Genomic DNA, 16,481 nt, shown 5'->3' on the forward strand with positions numbered 1-16,481 from the left:
TTAATTGAATTTTTTCAACAATCATAGGAGAAATATCATTCTCCCTGTTTCTAAAATGAGGCTATGTAATTCAAGAAGCAGAGAATCAAATTTAAGTCTGCCTGGATCCAAAGCCTATACTCTTGCCACTATACTTCCACACTTTTTCCAAACTCCAGTCAGTTGTGATTTTTTACTACAAGTAGTTGTGTATTTGGGGAAAAAATCTTGCTGTCCTTTATGGAACGAACTAGAGATTAAAAGAGATTGAAAGCACAGAATTAGGAAAAACTGATTTTGAAATATAGGCTGATCAAGGTCTAGGTGAGAGCAGTGGCACTAAAAATTGAAAAGCAATGTTGGATTCAGCAGGAACTGTGTTATAGATTGGATTGTGTCGCCCCAAAATATGTTGTAATTCTGTACCCATATACTTGTGGTTCAGAAGTGTGAGGCTGCTGTTCATAAGTGCAGGGGAATGAGGCTGCTGCCAAAACTAAGGGGGCAGGGCTGCCATGCCCAAGGGACAGATAACCTGGGCCTGCGAGGGCTGAGAGGATAAGGTCGCCACGCTGATGAACTAGGAGAATGAGATTGCCCGAAGCCAAGGGAGCGGAGTTGTCACCCTAGTGGGCATGGAGGGTGGAGCTGAAGCCCAGGGCCAAGTGGCCTCCAGCCAGAATCCAGGAGGCGTGGCCAACACCCAGAGTCTGAAGGGCAGGGCCATTGCCCAGATGGTCCCAAAGAACAGAGGACTACTTTCAAGCCTTGAGAGCTAATGTAAATCATGCTGCTGGGTTTTGGACTTGCATGGTGCCCTTCATCCCTTCCTTCCCTTCAATTCTTCCCATTTGTAATGGAAATGTCTACCCTGTGCCTTTTCAACCATTGTAGATAACTTGTATTCTAGATTTCAAAGGTTCACAGATGAAGAGGAATTTTGACCCAGGATGGAATACACCTAAAGTCTCACCCATATTTGATTTGGATGATTCAGAAGATGAGATTTTAGATGTTGAGTTGATTTAAGATTTTGGGATGATGTGATGGGGTGAATGTGTTTTTTATATAGAAAGGACATGTATTTTGGGGGGCCAAAGGGTGGAATGTTATGGATTGAATTGTGTCACCCATAAATATGTGTTGTAATTCCTTATTCTTATACTTGTGGATATAATCCTATTTGGGAATAGGGTTTTCTTTTTTATGTTAATGAGGTCCTATCAATGTAGGGTGTATCTTAAGCCAATCACCACTGAGATATAAACCAGGCTGGGTAGGCACAGAGCAGCAAGCAAAGATGGGGAGGACAGATGCCAAGCCACATGAAAATAGACCAGGAGCTGAAGCTCAAAAGAGATAGGGATCTTCCACCAGAGGTGACAGAGAGAGAAAGCCTTCCACTAGAACCAGTGCCCTGAATTCGGACTTCTAGCCTCCTTAACTGTGAGAAAATAAAATTCTGTTTCTCCAAGCCACCCACTTCTGGTATTTCTGTTATAGCAGCACTAGATAACTAAGACAAACTACATGTAATACACTAAATGAGGACAATGAATAATGAGAGGACAATGTCATATATGAGAAAAATGGGGAGGGAGGCTAGTAGATAGTAGAATAGAAAGAGTACTGGTATTGAAGTCAGTAGAGTCCAGTTCTGACTTTACCACTAACTTGTACTTTGGTCCTCGTGTTTTATTTAACTTACATATTTCTTATTCTTTTCTAGTAGCAAATGATTTTACTATCTAATCTTTCAGTGTTGGAGGAATAAAACACAATATTATAGGGAAAGAATTAAAAATTATAGCGAATTTCACTGAAAAGTTTTTATCTGATGTTTTATAAAGTTGGATAAATTTTGTGTCTGTTTGCAACTAATTATCATGTTTTATTACTAGGAGCATGGGAACATTACCAGGGTGTTTCTACTAGTTCAGTAGACACAATATTCACTGAACCCCTTGGGCTAGTTGAGAGCAAAAGCTGATTAGCTAAGGTCTGTGAGAGCCATAAGCAGTAACAGACCCAATTAGCCCATTTTCCACTTGTTAACTTGCTGTTGATGAGGATACTATCAAAAATAAAGACACTTACTTGTTTTTTTTCAAATAAAGCACCACCATTTTTCCATTAACTGTCATTTTATACTTCAATTCAGTTTCAAATTTTTCCTGTAAAAATGTACAAACATTTATTGGTAACTAAAAACACGCACACAAGTAATCATTAGCAAGCAATGTCTGCTTTTCCTGAGCAGTAGCCTATATAAAACCAAATGTCAACCTCTGCCTCTTTTCACAGATCAAAAAACTTTGCCAACTAAATAGACAAATTATCTGAGACCCATCCATCATCCATCCATCCATCCATTCATGCATTCTACAAATGTTTTTTGGGTCCTGGTCATGTGCAAAACACTGTGTTTAGGGCCGGAAATTCAACTCCAAGCAAGAAAAAATGAGTCCTGCTTTCGGGTAGCTAATTGCTGTTGTTATTGTTAGGTGCTGTAGAGTCGGTTCCAACTCATAGATAGCTACACTATACAAAGAACAAAACATTGCCCGGTCCTGCACCATCCTCACAATCATTGTTATGCTTGAGCCCATTGTTGCAGCCACTGTGTCAGTCCATCTCGTTGAGGATCTTCCTTTTTTTTCGCTGACCCTCTACTTTACAAAGCAGGATATCCTTCTCTGGGGACTGATCCTTCCTGATAACACGTCCAAAGTATGTGAGACATAGCCTGGCCATCCTTGCTTTTAAGGAGCATTCTGGCTATATTTCTTCCAAGAGAAATTTGTTCATTCTTTTGGCAGTCCATGGTATATTCAATATTCTTCACCAATACCATAATTTAAAGGTGTCGATAACCTTGTGGAAAGACTTACAATACAGTGAGTTTTATTTTGTATGATAGGAGATATATGTACGAAAGCAATGTAGGATGTCAAACCTCTTAAAGTCAGGGAAGGCTTCCTTGAGGAAGTGACATTTAAGCTGAGATATGAATTAGCCAGGTCAAACAGAGAGGAGAAGTTATCTGAGAAGAAGGAATAGCATACATAGAGGTCCAGAGATGTCCATTGCCACCACAGATGATTTTGATCTTGAGGTCTTCTTAAGGCAAAGTGGAGCTCAGAATATGAGCAAAAGAACAGGAATATATACGCAAATGTGGTGAGGAAAAAAACATAGTTTTAGGTGTTCAGGAAGAGAAAATATTCCCTCAAGTGAACCATGTAGAAAAGCAGAACTGTAGTCTTAATTCTAGATTATTATGTACGAGAGGAGACAGAAGAGGTTATACAGAATTATTTTAAAGATGTCTTTGTATAGTGAGTTCTGACTTCGATCTAAAAGATAGGGCTATTAGGAGTAATTAACATTTAATAGCCAAAAATTCACTGAGAAGTGACAGAAATTGTTATTAAAGAGAATTAAATACGGTAGACCAAAAGTAGTCAAGAGCCACTTGCTATGAACTGAATTCTGTTTCCTCTGCTGTGTTGCATTTAAGGCCAATTTTTCTTTCTCTTCTCCCTATTTGGCCATCAGATCAGAGGTATTGCACAGGGATTTGGCCACACCCAAGGTCAATTATCATGGCCCATTTATTTCCTTTTAATCATTAGTTATTGGAGGTGTACACTGGTGTCAAAAATATCAGACTATAAATATCCCATAATGTGGGCCCAGATGAGGAAAGTCTAATGGTATTAAGATCATTCACATAGATAACAGGAGCTGAAAGAAAAAAAAAAAAGGAGTTAAAAATAAAAGTCATGGGGAATGATCACAATCACTTATTGTTCAAATTTAAGAAAGGCCAAATTGAAGGTATTAAGAAGATACTAGATCTGGTCTTCTATCCAGAGGAGCTTTCCAGATATCTGTTTCCTGTCAGCAATGGTTTTGTAGTGAATCTTCACCTAAAGCATTATTTGGAGGTTGCTTTAGACAAGGATAAATGTTTTTGAATTTTGGAGTTTTAGAAGACACTGGTACAGAGATTATGGATAAAAGGAAACAACAAGGAAGAAAAACAGAGCCTCTATGAGAGGGTGTACTGGGGGATGGGATGTAGATGTCCAGGGTAGAAAACGATGTCTGCTGATAAGTATAGGTTTCCCCTACTATCTGAAAGTACAGTGTTCTTATGAAACCTCTCCTAAGCCGAAATGGCATAAACTGGAGAAGCAACTACCATCGATTCATGGGAAAAAAATTTGAACATTCCCAGACCGAAAAAATAGCCTATGAAATCATACCAAATAACACATAAAATCTAAAATAACATTAACGTAAAAGCAGGAATGATATGATAAACAAATCAAGATAAAGCACAGATGCTCACATGGAGGCTTGATAATGAAATGCTGAGTGTAATTCCTGGGAAAGGAACTTGCCCAGGACAGAGACTTTCCCTAACCGGGACACAGGCCCCAAGTACCACCCCCTTTCAGAGTTAGGGCTACCAACCCCCAATCTCTGCACCGCCCTCCCCAGCTCCTGTGTCCAAGAGTTCAATATCTCAACCTTCCCAGAGGGACTGGGAGACACTCCCCATGGCCAAGGTATGGCCCTGGATATAGGCAGAGAAGGGGCAAAGTGAGGACAGAGGCCATGAGGCAACTGTAAGAAGCCAAGGGGAAAAAAAAAACAAAAACCCATCGCTGTCAAGTCGATTCTGACTCATAGCGACCCTACAGGATAGAGCAGAAGTGCCCCATAGGGTTTCCTAGGAGTGCCTGGTGGATTTGAACTGCCAACCTTTTGGTTAGCAGCCATAGCTCTTAACCACTACGCCACCAGGAAGGAGGGGTTGAGTTAGCTTCTCCTGCCTTTCCCCCACCCACCCTCACTGAGGCCTGGGATAGAGGCCCTCAGAGAGAGGCTGACAGGTGGCAGATGGCAGATGCTGGGGTGTGGGAAGCGATTGGCCTTGCCTCCAGGGTGTCCCTGCCACAGGCTCCCTCTCCTAGGGTTAGGGGGCAGAGACCAGCCCTGGCTTGCTTGCCCAGGCTGTCTGGAAGGCTGGGGACTGCAGATCACGCCTGCTGGGAGCCTGGAGAGAGGCGGTAGACAAAAGAAGCGAAACAGGAAAGGAGTGCGCCGTAGAAAAAGGAAGGGGTTACCTGGATGCGAAGGGCTGGCTGGAGACCCTCTTTGCTACCTTTCCCCAACCTCAGGGAGCTACAGAAGGCCTTGAGGCCCAAGGTGAAGGAGACGCCACTCTTGGGGCTCAGGGTGCGCACCGCCCCTTTAACAGCTGCTGCAAAACAAACACTGAGTACTATTCCTGCTTTCCACCTTTTTCATAAAAGAGAAAATCCTCTCCAGATTTCTCTTAGTTAGCAAAAACAGGTCAAGTGGCATAAAGTGAGCTTTCAAAAAGCAGGGGATACCTGTATGTCCTATTTGTGTGCTGTCAGAGCCCTGAACTCTGAGTCAGGAGAGAGGAAAGGTGCACCTTAGTTTGGAGAGCACCCACGATGGCTTTCACTAGAAGCAAATGAATTTGGGACCATTGAGTAAGATTAGTTGGTCACAAAAAAAAATACGAAAACAAAACCCATTGACTTTGAGTTGATTCTGACTCATGGTGACCCCATCTGTTACAGAACTGAGCTCCATAAGGTTTTCATGGTTGCAGTCTTTATGGAAGCCGATCACAAGGCCCTACACTTTCATGGCACTGTTGAGTGGGTTTGAACTGCTAACCTTTCCATTAGTAATTAAGAGCAAACCATTTGCACCACCCACAGTCAGGGGCATATAAATAAAAATTTTCCCCAGGAAAAATGCTGTGACTCGGGTTTAGTGGGTGGAATGGGAAGGCCACAGCCATGACGGTCCTGGGATGGGAGCAAATTTGTAACTTTAAGATGATGTCCATGGCAGGTAGTAAACAACAAGGGAAGCCCTAGAATTCCCAGGGAAGTTCTTAATTCTAGCAATATAACAGGTGTCATAACATACAGTAAACCTGAGGCCTTTAGAAACCCTGGTAAACCTAGCTAATGGTTTGGAATTGTTGCCAACGTAGGGGAGGTATTGTGGTGCCTGATATTCTATCTTATAACAGAAGCCAGTGCCAAGATGATTTTGGCCTCGAAGAAAGTATACAATCTAGAGGATAAATTCTGTGAAGAATAGTGACTACCTTTGGAATGTAAGTTTTAAACACCAGGGATCTTGATTAACTGTTAATTGAATATATATTCTTAGAGGTACAGCCTTAGAAATGTACTAGAGTCATATTAGTTTATTTATTCATTAATCTATTCATTCATTAATAATAAATATTAATTTATTCCATAAATGCTTATTCAGTTACCATTATAAGTACTTCAAAGGTATCACACAACACCTGAGAACATCGTCACCTGGATACTAAGAGGTAAACATGGTAGAGTTATGTGTGTTTGCCAGACAGTGTGGAAGCATTCTGTGCTCATCGCATTGTATTCACTACGCCCCAATAAATTACAATCATGAATAAAAATTCAAGGTTCTACCCTGGTATTTAGTCCTCCTCCAAAATATTGTTAGGAAGGGTTATTTCATTCCAATTCAAATCTTAACCTAGGTGACCATGTGTGATGAAGTGAGAAAAGACAAGTCCAAATCCTCAGCAGAGCTGACAGGCAATGTCAGCGGCACATTTCTCTGGTCCACTAGAGGGCACAGTTGAACAGTAAGAGCTAGAGGGCACAACTGTATAATAACTGCTTGGAGGAGTGATTAACCTAAGTGAGACCCAGGTAGCTAGCTTCTATGGGATATAGAAGTCCTCTTGTCATGCAGGTGGTCAGCTGTATTATGAACTCTGAATTTTTCAAGTAATTGCTAATTAAGTCTTTGCACAAGGCAGACCAATAGTCTCGACACAAAGGTAACACCCAAGGACATGGCTTGTACCTGTAGAAGTGTTTTTATTAGTCATAAGCTGTGCCTAGCAAAAAGGAAAGATTCTACATCAGTGGAAGCAATGTGCCTGCTGCAGGGCAGACAGGATGTCACAGCTTCTACAGTCTATGCTTGTAAGACAAGAGTGATATGGCCGAACCCAGTACCTCTGATGGGGCAGGATCAAAATATCAGCCATGCCGTTGCTTAAGACTCATATTTGCAGGTAGTACAAAAGCTGGAATCATGAAGAAACTACTAGAGTTTGTTTCTGGTGTTTATCAGCACATAAAAAAGCCACATGGATATGGCTGCCATATAAAATACAGGACATTCAGTTACATTTGACTTTCAGCTAAAACATGAATACTTTTTTTGTATAGGAAACCCTGGTGGCATAATATGCCCCATCCAATATTTGAGACATGATGAAAACCTATCTGTGATTTATTTGAAATTCAAATTTAACTTGGCATCTTGTATTTTTGTTTTTTAAACTTGGCCACCCTACACATGGGACAGTTCACGAGATGTGAGAAGGAATGGAAATTAGAGATCAGTGACTAGAGAAAGGAGATGAGATTCTGAGATATCAGGGCATGGAGAACACTAGCTGGGAAAATCAGATTAATTCTTTTGGAATGTTTCTTTAGTCAGAACTTATTGTTAACGGATCAACCACATACTTGCTGTGAAGTACTTCAAAGATATCACCCAACACCTGAGAACATCGTCACCTGTATACTAGGAGGTAAACATAGTAGAGTTATGTGTGTTTGCCAGACAGTGTGGAAGCATTCCATGCTCAACCCATTGTATTCACTATGCCCTAAAATAGCTAAAGTGTAGAGGAAAGAACTTGGAAATGTACTAGTTAAAATTACAAAAATAAAAATAAATACAATTTGCCAGATGAAATTCTCACTAAAGCATTCAAATCATTTAGGCCAAATTTCCTTCGAATTTCTAGGCAATTTTATGTAATATTTTTATTTTCTTTCAAAGATAAAATTGATGTTCTTTGCAAGGATTCCCCTGGATCAACAAGTATTTATTGAATACTTTCTATCTTCCAGGGCAGAAGTTTGGAGATAAGGGTGAATGAAGAGTCAAGGACATGTCACAAACATAGAAAACTTTTTTTTTTTAATTGACCTGAGCAGTTTCAAACCAGATACACTCTCATACACACACACAAACACACACACTAGCACTATAGATATGAATTTAATATGTAAAAAATAAAGAGTTAAATGGTGTAACACCGGCCATCACTAAATCACAACTTCAGGGAAGGAATCTATTAGTATACACACAAGTATTCAGTGCTGGCTTCCCAGAGAACATAAGATGCACTGGACTTAAACATAGAAAGAACATTTTAAGTAGCAAGAAATCCTTGAGCAAGGGCATGGAGGTACAAATATTTTATTCAGAAAGGCCTTGAAAATATCAAGGCTGGCTCAGAAAGGGATTTTGTCGAGAAACAGAAAAAACAAACAAAAAAAAGCCTCAATAAACTGAAGCAAGAAGCCACAGAGAGCCTTGAAAGCTGGCCGTAAGAACTGAGTATGATCAGTTATTTAAGACAGCATCATAACATAAATATTGAACAGGGGGTTCAAGTTTGCTTCCTGCCTCATGCTTTAAATACATTATCTCAAAATAGCCTTATAAAGTAAGAGTGACTATTATTACTTTCACTTTAAGAAAAAGAATGTAAAGTTGATGTGTGCCTACATTTACACAAGGAGAATCGACAAAAGTAAGACAAGAACACAAACAAGTCCTCTGAATTCAGATCTATATGTTTACTTCGAAGAGCCATTTAACCTAGTAATCAGCTAGATAAAGTATTTACAATAAATATCAAGCACATTATGTCAGCCACATCCATCTATTCAATCATTTCAAAACTTAATACTGAGCACCTAGCATGTGCCAGTAACTATAGTCCTTCATCCAAATTGTTCAAAAGCTTACATTTATTTTTACAGTTGTGAAAAAAATCTCTTTATACCTGTGATTTTTTTCCACAACTGAATTTTTTCACGTTTCACCTGGATTTGAATTTTCTTCAAAATTTTAAGTGGAAAAAAAGGTATCTGGCATTTCTAAGAGACCTTGAGAAAGCATTTGAAGAAATTCTACTGAAGGGGAATTCAGTGCATATGGGTCCCATTTGAATTCAGGGGAAACATTTTTGTTGAAAGGTAATTATTTTGGGCAACAGGGTTTACTACAGGTTCTGCTGGCATAAATTTTTCTGCTTCAGAAGAACAATCTGTGATGAGCCTTGTCCAGAGGAGGAATATGTGCTCTAGAGAAAACGCAACTTCGAATGTTTCTGTAAGTCATTGTTTATGTCCCATTTAAGTGTATTTTCCTGCAGAAGACTCCAGAGTGCATGTAATTAGAAAATTGCTGTCGAACGAATCATCTTGTTTTATCTTTCTTGTTTGTTGAGTAAATGTTGTCCGAGGAGGATGTGCTGCTTCACTAACTGGTAAGAATTATACGAACTTTAATAGCTGCCTATTTAGAAAAGACAAAGATGAACCTCATGTTCAGTTACAGTTGTTCACCCTAATTTAATACGCATATATGCATACATCCATCCACAATATGGTGCTCCCACAATGTGTTACTTCTGTTTTAATGTCATAGTTTTGTGCGTGTGTATATGTGTGGATAAAGTAGGTTGTTGCTATGTGTCAGAGTCAACTTGATGGTAATGGGTTTGGTTCCCGTTTTATCCAATTTTTTGGAAGTACACAGAATAAGTGATAAATTGTCACAAAATATTAAATTTTCCTATCTGTGTGAACTTGGACACTTTATTTCACCTCTGGTATCCTTAATTTGCAAAATAAGGATAATAAAACTTTGGGTTATAGTGAAGATTAAAAAAGAAACACAAATATAGTCATTATTATTATTTAATAACACCTTAACAGCTTAAAACTTCACAAAGTCCTTTTGATGCATTAAAGATAAATATATATTTCAAATCATGATTGTTTGATAAAAGTTGTACCTGTTGTTCTGGCTCTTCAATATTTTCTGCCCCTCTTTTATGTAGTGGGTGAAGTCTTCGGGGATAAACCACTTCATACATCTTTACCCCTGGGAGATCTTTTAAAGCACTTACTGAAGGAAAAAAACAAAAAAAGGAAACTCAGGTAGGTAGTGCTGAAGTAGGTCAGTCAGTAATGGCTATCCTTATGATATTCGCTATGAATGATGCCACACACCAGACCATAAGTGAGTTATGTCAGAGAGTTATTAAAACACAGACACTAGAAGAGATCAACAAAACCAGAAAACCCACAATTTCTCCCAAATGTTCACTTTAACCTGTATCTTCAAATACTTACCCACTAAACGTTTACAAGTGTTTCTCTATTTGGTGAAAATATTTCTTTAATTTTTTTCCATTTTTCTCTGTTATCTTGGATTCCCTGCCATGGGTGCTTAACGAAGGAAGTAGCAAGTAGTATAAGGAAAGAGAGAAGGAAAGCAAAAGCCAAACTACTCATCTGAGAAGCTAGTCAGTCTCAGAATAATCGAGCTGAAACACAACAGTGTTATAAAAGTGAAATAACTAATGTGTGCCCTCTCTGAGTCTAATGAAGTGTTCTTGGACTTGGCAATAGTAATGTTCTACACTGGTGACAGCAACTAGGACACAGGAATAAAAGGTCCAAAAACAGGCCCATAGAATGAGCTGGCATTATCAATAAGGATAAATCTTTATGTTTGCATATGAAGTACATTAAAAAATGAACGTTATGGTAGTAGACAAATAGGACAGCATCTCTGGCCTGGAAGGAACTTTTCTGAGCCTATAGTCATATTGAAAGGGAAACAGAAGGTTATTTAATCTGACCTTTTATCTGAATCGTGAATTCTCATCTCAGCATGGTTTCTAGTAGTTATTTTAGAGAAATATTCAAAATTCCCTCAAAGCTAACACTGGGTTTTTTAAAATTTCCTTGCTTATTTGTCCAAGTGACCTAGTCCCTGCCCTGCAGAGTAGTGCCAGGGGAAAGTCAACTGATCTGTTTTTGGCTGCTGAAGGTGGTAGACTAGAGTAGAAACCAGAGAGCCAAGTGTGGCCCAGCCCAACAACTCACTAACATGGTGACTTTGGAAAGTCTGGAGGGTCTCTAAATGCAGTCCTAGCTCATGAAAACACTCAAACCTAAATTACACGGTAATATAAATTTATGTTACTGTGGTTGACTTTTTAACAAACTTAACTAAGGCACTCAATTGAGTATTATTAGTCAGTGATCTTGGAAGACAGTACACTTATCCCGGTGATGTTCCAGAAAACAAAATATTTTTTTAATTTTCTTCAGGAACTAAAGCAGAAACTTGCAAAACTGCCTAGTCATGTCAAATTTTTATTGTTTTAGGATGGCTTTAAGTCATCTCACCAGTCAAAAGCCATTTACACATAACTTTGAATAATAGAAAAGTGATTAAATTGGCTAATAACTCTCTGGATCAAAAATGAAGTGGTAAAGTCATGAAACAGCTTTCCTTTCAGTCGCTTGAAATTTACTGTTAAAGAAGCATTTCAAAAACACTTAAAGCCATAGTATCAATACTAAAACTATTTTTGGTTTTATTTGGGCTAATTGTGAAAAAGAAGGGGAAGATTAAATAGTCTCGAGAGCCAATTCAGGAGTGCCTGGGTGGTACAAACGGTTAACACACCTGACCGCTAACTGGAAGATTGGAGGTTCGAGTCCACCCAGAGGCACCTTGGAAGAAAGGTCTTTCAATCTACTTCTGAAAAATCTGCCACTGAAAACCCTGTGGAGCAGTTTTATTCTGACATACATTGGGTGGCTATGAGTTGGAATCAATTTGGTGAAAACTGGTTTTGGTAAGGCGAATTCAATTAGACTACAATTAGGAAAATAAATGCAAAATCCCCTGTAAGCTCTCTGAAGGGGTAACAGTCATTTGAATAGTTCAGGTCTAGTCAGTTGTGTTAAATGAGGCTCATTACTGTACGGTCTGGAGTGATATTTCGTTCCACTAGACATACTGTCACCATGAGGCGGAGCCAACTCAACAGCAATGACAACAACAATTCTATAGTTACATCTCAAGAACTAAACTAAAAGGTTGCTCAGTTACTCACATCTCTCGTCACTGAGGTAATCACTAGGCATCTTTTACTTCTATTTAACTTGTTTTTGGTAAAGAAGATTAATAACTTTAGTTATAAAAAACTCGGAAGCTTAAAAACTTAATGATACATTAAATTATTTTTTTCATTGAGTTAAAACTATGATAATCATCATAATTATTTCAAAAAAATAAGACAAGAGGTAAGAATTACTCTTGCCAAAAATTAACTGTCATAATCATCATAATTATTTCAAAACAATAAGACAAGAGGTACGAATTACTCTTGCCAAAAATTAACTGATACACGGACTTAATTCCCTATTGCCTCCCATAGTCCCATGACACAAAACAAACATACCATAGGGCACCAACAGGCTTCCTGGTGTATTGTGTCCAATCAACACAATTAGTCCCATTAAGTATGGAGTTCATGAACTCATACATCTAACAGTGTTACAGCCAGAGCAACTCTTTTAAAAATGCTTTTTCAAAATCACATTTTCATAATGCACGTGTTGACAGAAAATATTAGTCCAAGATGCCTTCAAGTCATAAAACAATAACTGCCCAACTGATTCTTTTTATAAAAGCTGAAACTGATAACACACACACTCTCTATTCAGAAATGATGGGAAGGGAATAGACCAACCCAGCCAACACAAGTTTTCTCTGACATACATGCTGATTTCCACTCTCTTCAGTTTGATGTGAACAGACTTCTAGCTCTTCCCAAACTCTTGCAACACATTACATTTTGTAAAGAAAACAGATAGAATTTCCCCAGCCCTTATTTTTTCTATTTTTTAAAATTTTTTCTGAAATCGAGAAGGCCCCTGAAACAACGTGATCTGAGATATAACAAATTACAGACCTAAATATTGTTTAGTTCATTCATCCTTAAGTCTGATGGCAGTTTAGCCTCCTCACAGCTGAATAACATTAGGTTAATTATTTAGAAGCCTATGGAACAAACACAACTAACTGCCATCCAGGGATTACACAAATCCAAGTTGTAACACAATATGTTTCCTCTAATTCATTTTAATACTTGCTCTCTCTCCCTCACAAGATCTCCCACAGAACTCACATGTTGGATTAGTTTTGACCAGCAAAACAGGATCAAGAAAAAGAACACTGTTATTTTCATTTGGGTTAGATAATTATTTTTACTGTTCATTAGTTTTAGAGAAGCCAAAGCTCATTAACAAGACATAAATATGGATTGCTAATTTGTTTTTTTAAAACAGTCTGGGTCCATTTTGGAGTTTAGAACATTGGCACATAATATTGACAGTTTATTTTTTGTTTATATCAGTTTAAAATTGTTTAAAGCAATTTCTTTCCTAAGAAGACATGACCTTAAGCCTTGAATCAGCGTTTATGCAATGACATTGACTTATGTGCTTGGATTCTCTACAAGCCCCCTCAAACTCTCTTGTAATTTTAGACTTCATGAATTAAAAGTGAGCACAAACATTGAAGATGAAAACACATCGTAATTAAGCCTATTCTTATGGCTATTAATGTGAAATTGCATTTATTGTTTTGAGTATTCTAGTTACCTTATGAAGGTGAGAAAGAGCTGTTAACTTGAAAGGAAATAATGTGTGAAAGCACTGTACCCTCTGAATATTATTCTTCTGGAATATAATGAAGATCTTTCTCTTTTTGTCAGGGCACTTACCTCCTCACCCCCAGCACCTCTTACATGCTTTATAAAAATTTGCTTTTGTTTTTATTTTCCTATAATGAAATCTCATGGGTCACTTTTCTCAGGGGATTGTGAAGCTCATTACAAACAGCTGGCCTTATTCTATATCGGTTTTTCATTTCAAGTATATGGGAGCTGGGTTAAAGTCATGATCAGAGGGATACACATTTCTTGTTTTGATGATGCAAAAAATAAAAAAGGGGAAAAAGGAAAACTACATTTTACATTCTGGCAGGGAAATAAACCCAAATGGGAATAATAACAGGGGTGCTTCGGGGTCCAAGGAGTCATCCTTGAAAATATAAGATGTAGAGTAAGGGAGAGGGCAGCTTTCAGTCTGTCCCACCCTTCTCACAAGAGCAACTTCAGAACCTCCATTCCTCATCAAGTACTCAGGGGGATGTCATTCTTTCAGGGGCTCTTAGTACCATTCTGGAGCCCTGGTGGTGCAGTTGTTAAGAACTCAGCTGCTAACAAATAGGTCTGCATTTTGAATCCACCAGTCACTCCTTGAAAACCCTATGGGGCAGTTCTACTCTGTCCTACAAGGTCGCTTTGAGTCACAATCGACTCAAAGGCAGCGTTGTTTTGTTTTGTTTTTTAGTTCCATATTTTGACTGCACAGTCATAAGGAGCAGAATCAGTTGCAGTGTGTGCTTAATTTCACAGAAAAAGGTGTAACATGGGTGGACACCAGTGTTAACCATGTGATTCTGTTAATGGATCCAGCTTAATATTTAAGCTTTTGGACAAAGCGCTCAAACAATTCTTACGTTTAAACTAAAAGAGAAGTCCCTCAGAATCCTTGCTGATAGCATTTCCGGAGGATATAGAAAAATGTTTCTATTAAATTTGTTTCAAAAAGATATCAAATAAAATGTTCATAAGTTTGGAAAACAAATCAGAAACCAGGGGCAGGGAAAAATCCGGGCCCCTGGAAGGATTCCCAATCAGTGTAGCCAATGTGCTGACGTAAATAAACTGTAGAAACAGAAATAAGCAGAGGAAATACATTAACTTAATCTAAAGCTAGTTTGAGAGTTTCCCAGAAATGGAGAGACACGCTAGGCATGGTTTATTTTTAGGAAGTAGTATTCCTGTGCTCTTGAAATCTTATTTGGTATAAAAGCAAAGAGGAAGTCCATTAGCAAATTTATCTTAATAGCAGAATTATTTTTGGTTAAGGAGTATCAAAACAATTAGTCAACTGTGTATTTGCAATTAGTCACGTTAGTTATCATCAGTAATGAAAGCATTAAATGTAAAAATGTTCACTCAAAAGGCAACAGAACCAGCCAAACTGGACCAAATAATGATAGCAAGTATTTCTTGAGACCCTTTCACACACCAAGAACCAGTCAAATCAGCTGCATCTTTACTGCTCTATAAATGACAAAGTGGATTTTGACTAATTCCACTTTTTAACTCGAAGTGACCTTAGTTGTTTGAATTATGCTATATGAAAACTTCCCCTCTTATTCCTATATATTATCCGAACACACATGTAAATATGGGTTGAAGGCCTTTCTTTGCCTCTCCTCTACATTGAGCCGTTTTATCAGTCACAATCCCCAAGGCAACAGATTTAAATCAGCCCCACCTGGTCAGTAAAATTGGTTAAAAAAAGCCCAATCAGCGCAGCCCTGCACATTAAAATCATCTACAAAATAAAACTACTGGGAAGAGATGAAAAGCAAGCAGCTCACTAACGTGCTTAAGGGAATCTGAAAAGGAGCTGAACACCCACCTGGAACTGGAGAAAGGAGGAAAGTGGTCATCAGAAGAAGCCCTTGCAGCATGCTGGGTGATCCCAGGAGTGTAGTACCTGTCCTACCTGCTCAAACTTGTGCTGCTTGGTCTGTCCTTGCCTCTTCTCAAGCAAGGCAGTGTGAAATTCCTGGGTTCATTCTTGTATCTGCTTTAAGGAAGTGTTTATTAAAGGTGTTGCACAACCTAGAAGCTGTGGTCCTGCAGGAATGGCACAGCAGGCGGAAGTTCTGGCTACCTTGTGGCTCTAAGATTTCTTCACCATAAAACATTGTCTCCCTCTCCCTTTCCTCCATACTCCCCACACAAAAATAGTACATTTCCAATATTTTAATATAGTCTGATGAGCCTCAATGAGGTAACTACTTTGATGTATCTTGATAAATGTGCCAGTCACACAGTATAGATTAACCAAGTAATATATGTATATTTAAATACTTACACTTAAAAAAATATATATATATATATATACATACACACATATATACATATTTATACATGTGTGTATTTTTTGTTGTTGTTGCTATATTGGCAGAAAATGATTGAGAGTACTAGTCTTCCCTCACATATACATGTGGTTCAGTGGAGCAATTTCTAATCTAATCCAATTATTATGTAAACTTCTCTGTTCTAATTATCTTGTGTTCTATTCTCACCCAGCTGTGCTCTCAGAGAGGCTGAACTATCCTGAAGTAAGACTGTATCACAATACAAGTGCAAGGTTGTTAACATCCCCAGGGGTATTTGTATCATAAATGACAACCAGGAGGGGAAAAAGCCTTTAACAACTAAAGGATGAAATTTCCAGTGGAAGTTGAGGCGCTGTCACTGGCAGTAGTGAGACAAAGTTGGCCACGTCCAACAAATCACCCTGACTAATAAAACAGTTGATATTAATTGAACTGTCTACTAAGTTCCAGGTATGCTACTCTTTTTTTTTTTTTTTTACTCTTTTATGCTTATT

The 16,481-nt window shown here is 38.4% G+C and overlaps 1 protein-coding gene across 1 annotated transcript in view; it reads right to left on the reverse strand.

The window, feature by feature from the left end:
- Positions 1-15,611, reverse strand: part of ADAM28 (ADAM metallopeptidase domain 28) — an 82,851-nt gene extending 67,240 nt beyond the window's left edge. Inside the window, exons 1-3 of the mRNA XM_049865817.1 lie at positions 15,498-15,611; positions 9,929-10,041; positions 2,077-2,153 (exon numbers count right to left, since the gene is read on the reverse strand). Coding sequence (XP_049721774.1) covers positions 2,077-2,153; positions 9,929-10,041; positions 15,498-15,549 — 242 coding nt within the window. The 5' untranslated portion in view covers positions 15,550-15,611. The remainder of the gene's footprint in view (positions 1-2,076; positions 2,154-9,928; positions 10,042-15,497) is intronic.
- Between the last annotated feature and the right edge of the window lie 870 nt (positions 15,612-16,481).

Source organism: Elephas maximus, chromosome 22 (genome assembly GCF_024166365.1).
Source record: "Elephas maximus indicus isolate mEleMax1 chromosome 22, mEleMax1 primary haplotype, whole genome shotgun sequence".
Taxonomy (NCBI): Eukaryota; Metazoa; Chordata; class Mammalia; order Proboscidea; family Elephantidae; genus Elephas; species Elephas maximus.